We start from the raw sequence: 12,023 nt of genomic DNA on the forward strand, positions 1-12,023 counted from the left end.
CATTCATTTTTATGTACCTTTGAACGATTGCGGTTCAGCTCACGTATTGATTACACTTTTTGAGCATGGCTGTACCTTTATAGCAGTATCACACGAGTTTTATTATTATTTTTATGTGTGTGTGTGTGTGACGTGCGTGTAAGAGGTTAATTTGGATCATATCATATGCCCAACAGTAATTCTCTCTTAGGCTAACAGGTCACGGCAAAATGATCCGACATCAAACAAACAAACAAACAACAAACAAACAAACAAACAAACAAGGACAGGCTAGCAGACAGCAAATAATAAAACCAGCTCTAGGAAGCAAATACACCGCACGAGTTATCGGAAAGGCCCCCAAGCGATGTCGCGGCTTGGATTACCTAGGTAGCTTGAGTTCCATAGTAAATACCGCAAGGTATCGACGGACATATCTAACTGGATTGCCCATGCGTTTCAATGTGAACTTCTGGAATTCGTGATATGAAACTGGTGTGCTCCAAGGAATTCGTTACAAGTCAACACGTGTTGAGTGCTAAGCGCAACCGTTAATTGTTAACTGGAACCGTCAATTCCCGTATGTGCCATCAAGTAGTTACTTAAACACTTCATTAACGAACGGTTAACTCATTCATTACATAATCAATATGTCGTCGATGCGATTATCATTGTAAAAATATTGAAACTCTCCGTGCGCGTCCTCTGACTTAATGTCGTAAATAAACTGATTTGACATTTCAATTTCTAGCGCAACTTATGTCCGCTTGAGTAATTCAGCAACATGACTAAAATTGTGCCATCTGTGACATCTGATTGTCGAGAATTGTGTAAAAGTAAACGAATAGCAGCCGGGATATTAATTAATTAAAGGAAACATATCGGGTCAATAAAATAGCTGTTACAGTCGAAACCCGTGATAACGAAATCCCGAGAGAACGAAATTCTCACCACAACGAAATATTTTCGGAGCACCGGCGAACGCCCATAGGAGTCAATGCATTTCGTAACTCGCGACTACGAAAGATATTCATACCGCAGTCCCTCATTAACGAAATTTTTGAAACACGAGTGTGCAAATAATCTACTCTCGCAACATTAACTGCATTCGAAAAGTGCTGAAGTGCATTCATGCTACACTTAAACTGTGCAAAACTATCGCCACAGCACACTTGAGAAGCAGCCGCCATCATTGTTTACAAAAAATTATAAAGCTGGCGACACTGGTGATGATAATGGCGCGCCGAAACACCTGCTTGTTATCGTGGGCTACGTAGCCAAATCCACATTCCTGATGGAGTTTCGTTCGTTGACATGGCTCTGTGCTTGGCTTTGTCGGCTTTGCGCGCACATGGTCGCATGTGTGGAGCCATTTGTGGAGCGTTCGCTCGGCCGCTTGGTGCAACGTGAACTGCGTGTTGCGATTGCTTCGTCCAATTTCGCTGCCTCCAACGAAAAAGCGGAAGTTCATCACGCTGGAAGATAAGGCTGCAATCATCAGTGAGGTGGAAAAGGGCAGGAAAAAAATGGACATCGCCGAAGAATTCGGCGTTGCGTGCAGCTTGCTGTTCACGATTCTGCGCTGATCCAGCGGAGCCGGAAGGAGGTTCGCCGGTAGGCGCACTTGATGACGGTACTGGGGACAGCGCAGTGCCGCCGTCACTGACCAGTGCATGGGGCGAACTTTGTGCCGTGGCAAATGTGATTCCCGATCGAGAGGCATGAAATCGCTGCATGGTAAGGGGCGCCAAAGCAAACTTACTGGCTTTCGGAAATAAAAATGTGTTTTTTGTAAATTCCATGTCTTTTCTGCCGCATTCTCGCGCCAACGAAATTCCCGCAAGAGCGAAATTTTGTGCTTTCCCCGCCGATTTCGTTATTGCGGGTTTCAACTGTAGTACGGAGCACCGCTGAAACAACAGTGGCTAGATGAGGCTGCCAACAGAGCGGGCGTATGTGAAATAAGCCATTGCGCAGTGAACACGTCTTCTCTCTTTTTTTTTCGTTTTCTCCCCTCTTTTTCTTTCTGTCGCTCGTCGTGGTTTCTTTCTCTCCATCCTCCATCCTACCCGACCAGAAAGCAGGGTAGTCAACCAAAAATACGCCCTGTAAACCTCCTCGCCCTTTAACAAACAAGTCTTAATTCAGTCTCCCAGCTATGACATTTCTAGCTTCCTTTCGCTGCTCCACTATATTAAATCGTGAAGGATTCTTCAAATCCCATAACGCGGCTGCCGACCCCTTGGAGATGATTCACTATCGAGGCAGCGAGAGCACGTGTTTCCCTGCAGCGGTCAAGTGTCGATACAGTGCGTTCACCACTCAGGAGCTTCGGCAACTCCTTTTGCTTTCTTAGCATATGGCTATAAAATACGTCGAGTAGATAGTGTAATGAAGAGACAGGCGAATACGAGAAGGCTTAATGGCTTGCGCGGGCGAGCGAAAATGCCGCAATATTGCAAGTGGTGAAAAAAAAAAGAAAAAGAAAACGACCCGAAGCTGTCACATTTCGGAAGCAAACTTCTCGATCAAAATCATATTGGGCTTTAATATTGCTGGCAAGGCACATACGGAACACTCGAGAAGTCGAGTGCGTCCCCTAGCCACCGGATATTGCACACCGTGGCTGCGTGGCGTGCCCGCCGTCTCTGATTGGTTGCTCGAGCTCCTGCTTGGTGCCAAGACAAGAAGCGCCAAGGAGGCATTTCTTGTCTTCCTGCACGGACAGCCCCGCTTCAATAAAAATAGATGTTTCCCCACACGCCTTCGAAATTCGCGGCGGTGGCACCGATTGCAGGCTCCTCGAGAAAGAGATTTCGAAAGTGAATGAAATGGAAGCGCGATTTTTTGTGAGTGACCTTCTTAAGGCAGTTTGAATTTTATGCATGCGTGGCAGGAGGACCGTGCTGCCGAGTCAAGATCTTTTGAGTTATTAGTTTCACTTCCTGGGTGCATTGCATTATTCTCACCCACGCTGTCACGGAGTGCAGCCATGTCTTTATTCCTGCATTTGCCCGATCCATGCGAGACAAAATAATGTGATCGAATTGCCAGTAGAATTGTAGTCACACGTTTGCGCAAATAACGGGGTTTTGAAGTGCGTCATTATGGCCAGCAAACCATACAGAAGGTCTCTAAAATTATATGTTTCATAGAGCGGGGGGGGGGGGGTATGTTTTCGTGCTGGGCAAATATTATATCCACCCGCAGTAAAGTGACGCATGCATGTAACTGGCTGGTACGATAATATCAAAGCTTATTAGTTATTTTTGGTGAATTCTTAATACAATTAAACGCAGCTTTTTTTTTTCATTTCAGACAGAACAGCTCATTTATGAACAATGTAATTATAAACGTATCTCTACCGGATAATTAAGAGGTATTAAATTAACGTCGAGGCAATTATGGTATACGGTGGAAGTGATACGGTAATTATTATACTCTTTATGAGCATATATATGCCAAAATGGGTAAATCCATAAATGGTTTAACTTGTGCGAAATTTTCGACTGCAGTTTGACGATACGCGTTTATTGTTCGTTTATTATTGAGATTGCCTGCTCACGGCTCTGTTCTGCCTGTCGTGTTTTCTGCAGCCTCAAGTCACGGAGGAGGCGGCGGCCGCGCGCCGCGCATCACGGAGCAGCCGGTGGACGTGGTGGTCCGCAAGCACGAACCGGTGACGCTCAGGTGCGGCGCCGACGGCGATCCTCCTCCGCGAATCGCGTGGTTTCACGATGGGAGGCCCGTGCGCAACTCAGCCACGCGCATGGTTCTGCCCGAGGGACAGCTGTTCTTCCTGCAAGTGCAGCACAGTCGCCGGGAACAGGATACCGGACTCTACTGGTGCACGGCCACCAACGCACTGGGCACGGTCCGCTCCCGAAACGCAAGCGTAGAGCTCGCTGGTGAGTGAACCCACTGTCCTTATGTATACTTGTAGGCAATGGAAGGATTCGCGGTTGACTTGTGCGCGGTTAACGTTCATTAAGAAAGGCATAGCACTACCGTTTACGCTTCTGTCTCTCTGTGCTCAAGTCACGCTACATTCCACAGAGAGAACCAAAATTTGAGCCTTCTACGCGCGTGCATATTTGCCTGGTCGACATTCCCAGAGACTGCCTTTTGTTGCGATTGCGGTGCAGAGAGACCATTTGTGTACTGCTATAGAAAAGTAGCTCCAGTTCTGACGTCACCAGTGGCATCATTCCCTTCATTGGCCTGTATGCGTAGTACACGCCTTGCAACTTCCGAATATCAAGATATCTTTTAAGGATAGAAATGTGCAACATTCGACTGGAATAAACCGGAGCGCGCTGCGCTTGTATCTCCCGGGTGTTGTGCCTGGGCATCTGCTTTCGGGCAACCAGGAGAGGAATCAGCACCTGGACTTCGGTCAACACCTGCGTGTTGCTCATGCCGGCGCATCCCGGTTCGGAGAAAGGTCAACACCTGCGACCGGCGGACGCTCAACAGTTTAGAAGGCCGTCAACACCTGCGACCGGCGGGCGCCTCAACAGGTTAGAAGACCGTCAACACCTGCGTGTTGCTCATGCCGGCGCATCCCAGTTCGGAGAAAGGTCAACACCTGCGACCGGCGGACGCTCAACAGGTTAGAAGGCCGTCAACACCTGCGACCGGCGGGCGCTCAACAGGTTAGAAGACCGTCAACACCTGCGTGCGGCTTCTGGCAGCGCGTCCGCAATTGATACTCCTGGCAGCGCGCCGCAATTTAGAGAACTTGAATAGGAGCCAACACCTGCGTCAACACCTGCGTGCGGCTTCTGGCAGCTCGTCGCAATTGATACTCCTGGCAGCGCGCCGCAATTTGGAGAACTTGGATAGGAGGCCAACACCTGCGACCGGCGGACAGTCGGCAGGACAATAGACGGCTAGACGATTTAAGGCCGTGCCGGTCCGTGGAACAGGAGAAGAGGGAGATCGGAGAAGGAGAACGACTCGAACGGAGTCGAACCAGCCGACGTGGTCGGGCTGGCAGTCATGTTGCCTGGTAGCAAAAATATGTAAATAGTGTACATAAAATCTTTTCCTTCTTCACCTTGCCATTACTGACTACTCCGAGCACGGTAGCGATGGGCCACGCTACCCCATTCCTAACAGTGGTGGCAGCGGTGGGATGCAACGACCTCGGATCCTACGCCGCGCACCCGAAGGGCCCTACCCCAGTCGTAACAGTGGATGCAGCTCGGTGGGATCGGCCAGCGTCAGCTACCCTGGTGTGGTGAGTGCCTGAAGTTTACCTCTCTTATTGCCAGACCTAGCTAGCCCAAGTCTTTGTTAGCAGGTTTTGTTGTAGACTTGTAACTTTGTTTGGTCAGCCAAGAATTGGATGGTCTGACCGCTTAGTTTAAGTCGAGGGTAAACGAGGCGGAGTGAAGTATCAGTATGGACAAGTTCAGTGTGCACGACCTCCTTGAAATTTGCAAGGAGTTGGGCATTTCCGTTGGCTCGGCCAAGCGGAAACGACAGATCCTCCCGATTATGGAGGCAGAGAAGGTGACTGTCGAGGAGGCCCAGGAAGCTCATGAGGAGATTCAAGCTAGAAAGGAGGAACGGGATAGAGAGAAAGCTGCCGAGCAGGAACATGAGTTGAACCTAAGGGAGCTGGAACTTCGTATATCCGCCGCAAGACAGGTTCCCATAGTGAGGGAGGCGGTAAAGATGGAAGACCTTTTGCAGCCGTTCGAAATTGGCCAGGACATCGCACTCTTTCTTGTTAATTTTGAGCGAACGTGCGAGAAGCAGGATTCTCCCTCGAAAGTTGGCCGCAAGAGTTGTTAACTCTTCTTCCGTGCGAGGCCGCCGATGTTATTGCTAGACTCAGTAGGAAGGACGCGGAAACATATGACAAGGTCAAAGAGGCGCTGTTCCGCAAATGTCGCTTGTCAGCAAAAGGATTCCGACAGCGTTTGAGTCATGCGCGCAAAGCTAGGACATCGGACGAGGGCACGCATGGGGAAGGGGAAAGATGGCCAACAGGCACGCAGAGTGCCTCGGACGTGGGAAAGACTCAGTGTTGGCCTTAGTGTCAGATGGCCTGCAGGAAGTAACTGAGGTTAAGGATACGTTGTTCAGCCAGTGGGGTAATGTAGGTTCGGCCGAATGCAAAGGCCCAAGAGAGAGGTCTTTGCAGGGCAGCGATAAAGCCCCAGTAATGGAAGAGACTCCTCAGAGCAAGCTGACTAGCTTAGAGAGCGTCGCGGCTGTCGTTCAGTCACAGGACATAACTGACGAAGACCGCGAGGGTAGCTCAGTTCAGCCGTTTGGAGCTTTGACTCCACAGAGTTCCGTACATGCGATTACGAGGGACGAGGCGTCTAGTATTGTGAGCCGCTCCGAGGCGCAAAAGGATGAGGCGCGCCGCAGAGACCAAAAGGTCGAGAAGCGTCGCGAGGCACAGGAGGCTGAGACCCGTCGCGAGGCGCTTCAGGAAGCAGAGGCGCGTCACAAGGCCCTAGAAGAGGAGGCGCATCAGAGAGAACGAGAGGCTGAGGCGCTTCGATGGGCGAGAGCGGACGAGGCGCTTCGAAAAGCGAAAGAGGCGCGAGAACAAGAGACACTTCACATAGCGCGAGAAGCTGAGGCGCGTGAGGACGAAGCGCGTCGAAAAGTGCAAGACGAGGCGCGCCGCGGAGACCAAGAGGTCGAGATAAGTCGCGAAGCGCAGGACGCAGAGGCCGCCTTCGGAGGCCTAAAAAAAGGGGCTATCCAGGATAGTGATAGATCACCCGAAGCTAGAGAGACATCTCAGGGCGAGCTAACTGAGTTAGAGAGTGCCGAGACTGTCGCTATGTCAGAAGTAAAGACACCTAGCGACGACACCGAGGATAGGCTAGTTGAGCCGCCTGAGGTTTTGGCGATGAAAATCGAAGGCAGCGTACTTGCGCGCGCGTGCGTTGAAGCTGCCAGCATTCCGAGTCGTTCAGTGAGAAAAAGGCGCCGGCGAAAACGAAAGGAAAAACATAAAAGGAAGAAGCAGGCATTAGAGCATGAGGCACAGCAGAAAAGAAGCCTGACATCTGTAGATGTAGAGCACAAACGGTGCGATGTAGCGGCGGTGCCGCTTACAGCCGAAGAAAAGGCTAGTGCAGGTGAAGGCATAGCAGAGACCCTGATCCGTTCCAAGGAAAGAGAGCTCGCGGCCACGTCAGGGTGTGAAGGGTCGGTGGAAAAGCGTTCCACCAAAGTAAACCTTACAGCACTACAGACGATAGCAAGGAAGGCGCGCCAGCTAAGGAAGGAGTCGGTAGTTCGGAGGGTTCTCGAGTAAATCGCGGAGCAGAGTGCACAGGAGAGCTCCTAGACGTAAGTCCTGCCGTTCGGATTGCCGAAAATGAAAGACATCCCCCTCTGAGAGACCAAGGGCCACAAGGGCTAACAGAGGAACTTAGTGGAGGAGACAATGCTGTTACGAATAGCTCATTTGTACGCGAGCGGCCTTGTAAAGATGTAAGTAGCGGCATTGGTCTAGAGAAAGTTGAGCTGTCCGCCAGTCTAGCGACTGAGCGAGAGGATGAATTGCTAGGCAATCATCAAGACAGTGCGCGCGAAGAAGCTGGCGAGGGTTTTGACGATGTCGATGAGTGTCAGAGGCGGACTAAAGGCTCCAAAGGCGGCACCAAGAAGAGTGCAAAGCGGAGAAAGCGTCCGAAGGACAAAAACGCGGCAGAGATCGCGATGCGTTTGAAGAAAGGCTTCAAACGTCGTAACGAAAAGGCGAGAAAAGTGCCGTTGTCATCTCTGACAGGTCTGTATCGCATGCGTCCGAGAGGCCAGAAAGAAAAGAAGTGCGCCGCGCATTGTACGCGGAATCTGTCAGAGGATGAATTGATGCGCAATCATCAAGACAGTAAGCGCGAGACAGCTGAGGAGCATGTTAATGCTGATGAGCATCGGAGGCGGACGGAATGCTCCAAAGTCTGCACCAAGAAGCGTGCGAAAGGGAGAAAGCGTCCGAAAGATAGAAATGCGACAAAGGTCGCGACGCGGTTGAGAAGAAGTTCAAAAGTCGGCGCGAAATTGCAAGACAAGTGCGATTGCCGTCAGGGACAGGTTTCTACCGCATGCGCCCGTACCGCCGAAAGAAAAAGAAAAGAGAAGCGCATGATTCGCGGAAAGAGTCGGCGGGGCAAAGGAACTTCCCGTTGTTCTTTTCGAAGAGCGTCGGATCAGGTGCGAGATCGCAGGCGGCCATGCAGCCGAAAGAAAAAGAAAAGAGAAGCGCATGATTCGCGGAAAGGGTCAGTGGGTAAAAGAACTCCCCGTTGTTCCTTTCGAGGAACGTTGAAACAGGTGCGACACCGCGAGGTAGGTGACCTTCGCGAGGTGGCAGGAGGCGACAAAGAAAAGTCCGCTACAGGGAAAGTAGTGAGGCTCGACGAGGGGGTGATTAACTTTCATGCGTATCGTACACCCCGCTTGACGAGAAAAGCCTTCTGGGCGCGACCACCGCGAGTGCGCCTGAAAAGTTGTTGAGGACAGCTGTTAGCTTTTCAGGAATGTCGACCCAGGATTTGTTGGAAGGAATTTCGAGTGTTGATTTAGTTAGTAATTAGTATTCCTTGTTATTTCCGCGAGTATTGATGGCTTAGTTAGCTGTTATTCAACTTTGTTTTCTTTAGCGCTCTGTAGTTTTGTTTGTTAGCCGATATGCGTTGTGCGGTTAGCTATCAGATGGTTAGTGACACGTATCAGAGCGAGTCAAGGGCTTTAAGAGATGAGCGCCTTGAATAGGGTTACGTCAGCTGACTACGAAAAGAGTTTGTGGCGTTTCCGTTGCGTGTCATGCGTGGACGCAAGGAAACATTGGGCGGTTTTCGAGTGGCGTGCGCTGAGTTAGCGTTGGCGTTTGAGGCCTGCTGTTTCCGCCACTTAGCGGGAGCCCGCAAGCGGTTGGCGTATGACACGTGCGCAGTTACACGAAAGGCCGGCGCAGGGCTTTGTGTGCGCCGTTCGGGAGCTCCCTAGTAAGTCAAGGTGTCCCACGAGTGGTTAGCGGAACCTTAGGCGTTAAGCTGGGAGCTTGCGGGAAGGGTAAGCAAGCCTATGCTTTGTGCGAGTTTTTGTAGAGCCACGCAAAAATTTATTTTTGTTTGTTTTTTGTTCTTTGGCGTGCGTTCTGTGTAGGAGCGAATGAGGAAAGGTTATAGCGAGTCGCTCGGTTGTTTGTAAAGATTGTGACCACAAGAGTAGAGCTAGGTTAGTCGTACATCCGCGGAGTAGAAGCTCGCAGTGGCACTAGTACGTGCAATTACGGATGTCGTTTGCGGATTCAGTTCCTGATGTGGGTGCAGCGTGACAGAGTGCTCACGGGAACATGTCTAGCTTTAGTGGCGCAATAATAAGAATAACATGCGGAAGCAGTAACCCGCATGGGAGTAAGCTGACGGCGTAGAATAATACACGTTAGCCGTGAGTAAAGATTTGTACGACCGCTAATTGTGAAAGAGTGGTGTTTGTCGAGCGTAACCGAATGTTACTTGTTTGTGTTTACTGTAGAGGCAGTAATTTTGACCTATGTAGTGTCTACATTTTGGAGGGTAATCTTCTAGCGTTGTAGTTGAAAATTCTTTCAACAGAGCTAGCTGTAGGTTGAGTTTTAGTTTTGTTTTTGTACTAGTTAGCATGAGCATTTGGGGCAAAGTGTAGTTCAACATTGTTTTTGTGAACGGTGTAAGCTTTATTTTCAATTTCAGTTCATAGTTAGTAGAACCATGTTGTGTTCTTATTGTGTTACGCTTACGCTGAGAGCGTTTAGTGAGAATTTAGCGAAGCCTTTGAGCTTCCGGTGGCTTCCTTGGTTGTTTACCTTCCATGCCTGAGCAGCTTTAGTACAATTACAATTCTTGTATTACCTCGGAGTTGTTTCTTTAACAACACCTGAAATGGAGGGCTGTTGTTGAACTCGTCGTCATGCGATACGCACTTCTCCTCGTTTTATTTAAAGCGGGAACGTTAGTTGTCAGTAAGATTTGTTTCATTCATGTCTGGCAATTCGAGGGAGTGCGGAGGGCACTTGCAGCGTTGGGTGTAGTTTGATAATGGTTGCCCTGTCGAGTTCGTCTTATCCACAGGAGCATCGAGTCCGTGCCAGCCGAGTGTTCGTGTGGAATGTCACGAGAGCGGTGATCTTGGGAGCTTCGCCTCGAGCCGTGGATGAGCCTGGTGTCCGGCCGCATCAATTCAGCCGAGCTACGTGGAGCAGCTCGTCCTCCTGATGCATTGTTTGGCGGCGGGGGTGCTGTTGTGCCTGGGCATCTGCTTCGGGCAACCAGGAGAGGAATCAGCACCTGGACTTCGGTCAACACCTGCGTGTTGCTCATGCCGGCGCATCCCGGTTCGGAGAAAGGTCAACACCTGCGACCGGCGGACGCTCAACAGGTTAGAAGGCCGTCAACACCTGCGACCGGCGGGCGCTCAACAGGTTAGAAGACCGTCAACACCTGCGTGTGCTCATGCCGGCGCATCCCAGTTCGGAGAAAGGGCACACCTGCGACCGGCGGACGCTCAACAGGTTAGAAGGCCGTCAACACCTGCGACCGGCGGGCGCTCGACAGGTTAGAAGACCGTCAACACCTGCGTGCGGCTTCTGGCAGCGCGTCGCAATTGATACTCCTGGCAGCGCGCCGCAATTTAGAGAACTTGAATAGGAGCCAACACCTGCGTCAACACCTGCGTGCGGCTTCTGGCAGCTCGTCGCAATTGATACTCCTGGCAGCGCGCCGCAATTTGGAGAACTTGGATAGGAGGCCAACACCTGCGACCGGCGGACAGTCGGCAGGACAATAGACGGCTAGACGATTTAAGGCCGTGCCGGTCCGTGGAACAGGAGAAGAGGGAGATCGGAGAAGGAGAACGACTCGAACGGAGTCGAACCAGCCGACGTGGTCGGGCTGGCAGTCATGTTGCCTGGTAGCAAAAATATGTAAATAGTGTACATAAAATCTTTTCCTTCTTCACCTTGCCATTACTGACTACTCCGAGCACGGTAGCGATGGGCCACGCTACCCCATTCCTAACAGTGGTGGCAGCGGTGGGATGCAACGACCTCGGATCCTACGCCGCGCACCCGAAGGGCCCTACCCCAGTCGTAACACGGGGAAGAATAATGCACTTTCGGTTTTGTTCGTAGAGTAATAGATATACTGAGTGTTCCTCAACATTCGAGAGATCGCTGTGTACTATACGATCTATATCGTTCAACAAAACATTGCATATTTCCCTTTCCTACCTCAATGGCGCGTTGTAAGCTAATAATACCCAACTTTATGGGGAAGCGTGCATAGTGAAAGTGCTGTCAATCGACGACATATCTGTGTTTGATCTAAACAGCGACTTGAAGTCGCAATGCGGACTTACATTTATGGCCTGACAATAGGACCAAAAATTCAGGTCTGTGAAAAGTTTGCTGTGAGATACAATTCTTACGGACCATGATTACGTATTTTGTCCACGGGGAGCCGGTGCGTGCGACGTTAGCAGCGTGATTTATGCACAGTTCAGCGACCGTTCACACAGGTGAGGTCAAATGTCATGAAAGTGAAAACCCACTCCATGTCCCTAACCAAAGTTATTCACGATGTTGATAGTGCAAGAAGGAACGACACACAACCTACGTAACTACACAGAAAAACTCAGTATCCCTGAAAGAGCGAGCACTCACCCACGCACGCTCATGTACATGTACGCACGCACGCTTGCATACGCAATCGGAGCAAGAGCGCGTAGGTTGGCGTTTTACGACATCACCCGACGCGTCGCGACCGCGCAGCGAGATCGCGGGCATAATCGGCGTTAAAAACTCCGCGTTGCTTTTTCGTGCGAACGGGATTCCCTTCTTGGTGAGGGCCGGTAGCGGCAATAGAAGAAAAGAGAAGAGAGCCCTCGAAGCGGCTGGCCGGCGGTGCCATTATTGGGCACCGATAAGCTGCCGCGGGCGTAAAAACGACTTTGAACTCGGACGCCCTTCTCGTGTCGTACGCGCTCGTTCCGATCGCTTTTTACGACGCCGCCGGTGACGACCT

At 50.7% G+C, this 12,023-nt stretch overlaps 1 protein-coding gene across 1 annotated transcript in view; it reads left to right on the top strand.

Moving 5' to 3' along the window:
• The window catches only part of LOC119394266 (protein sax-3-like), a 198,354-nt gene that overhangs the window by 129,412 nt on the left and 56,919 nt on the right, over nt 1–12,023 (top strand). The window contains exon 2 of the mRNA XM_037661549.2: nt 3,576–3,887. Coding sequence (XP_037517477.1) covers nt 3,576–3,887 — 312 coding nt within the window. The remainder of the gene's footprint in view (nt 1–3,575; nt 3,888–12,023) is intronic.

This window comes from Rhipicephalus sanguineus, chromosome 5, assembly GCF_013339695.2.
Source record: "Rhipicephalus sanguineus isolate Rsan-2018 chromosome 5, BIME_Rsan_1.4, whole genome shotgun sequence".
In the NCBI taxonomy this organism is placed as follows: Eukaryota; Metazoa; Arthropoda; class Arachnida; order Ixodida; family Ixodidae; genus Rhipicephalus; species Rhipicephalus sanguineus.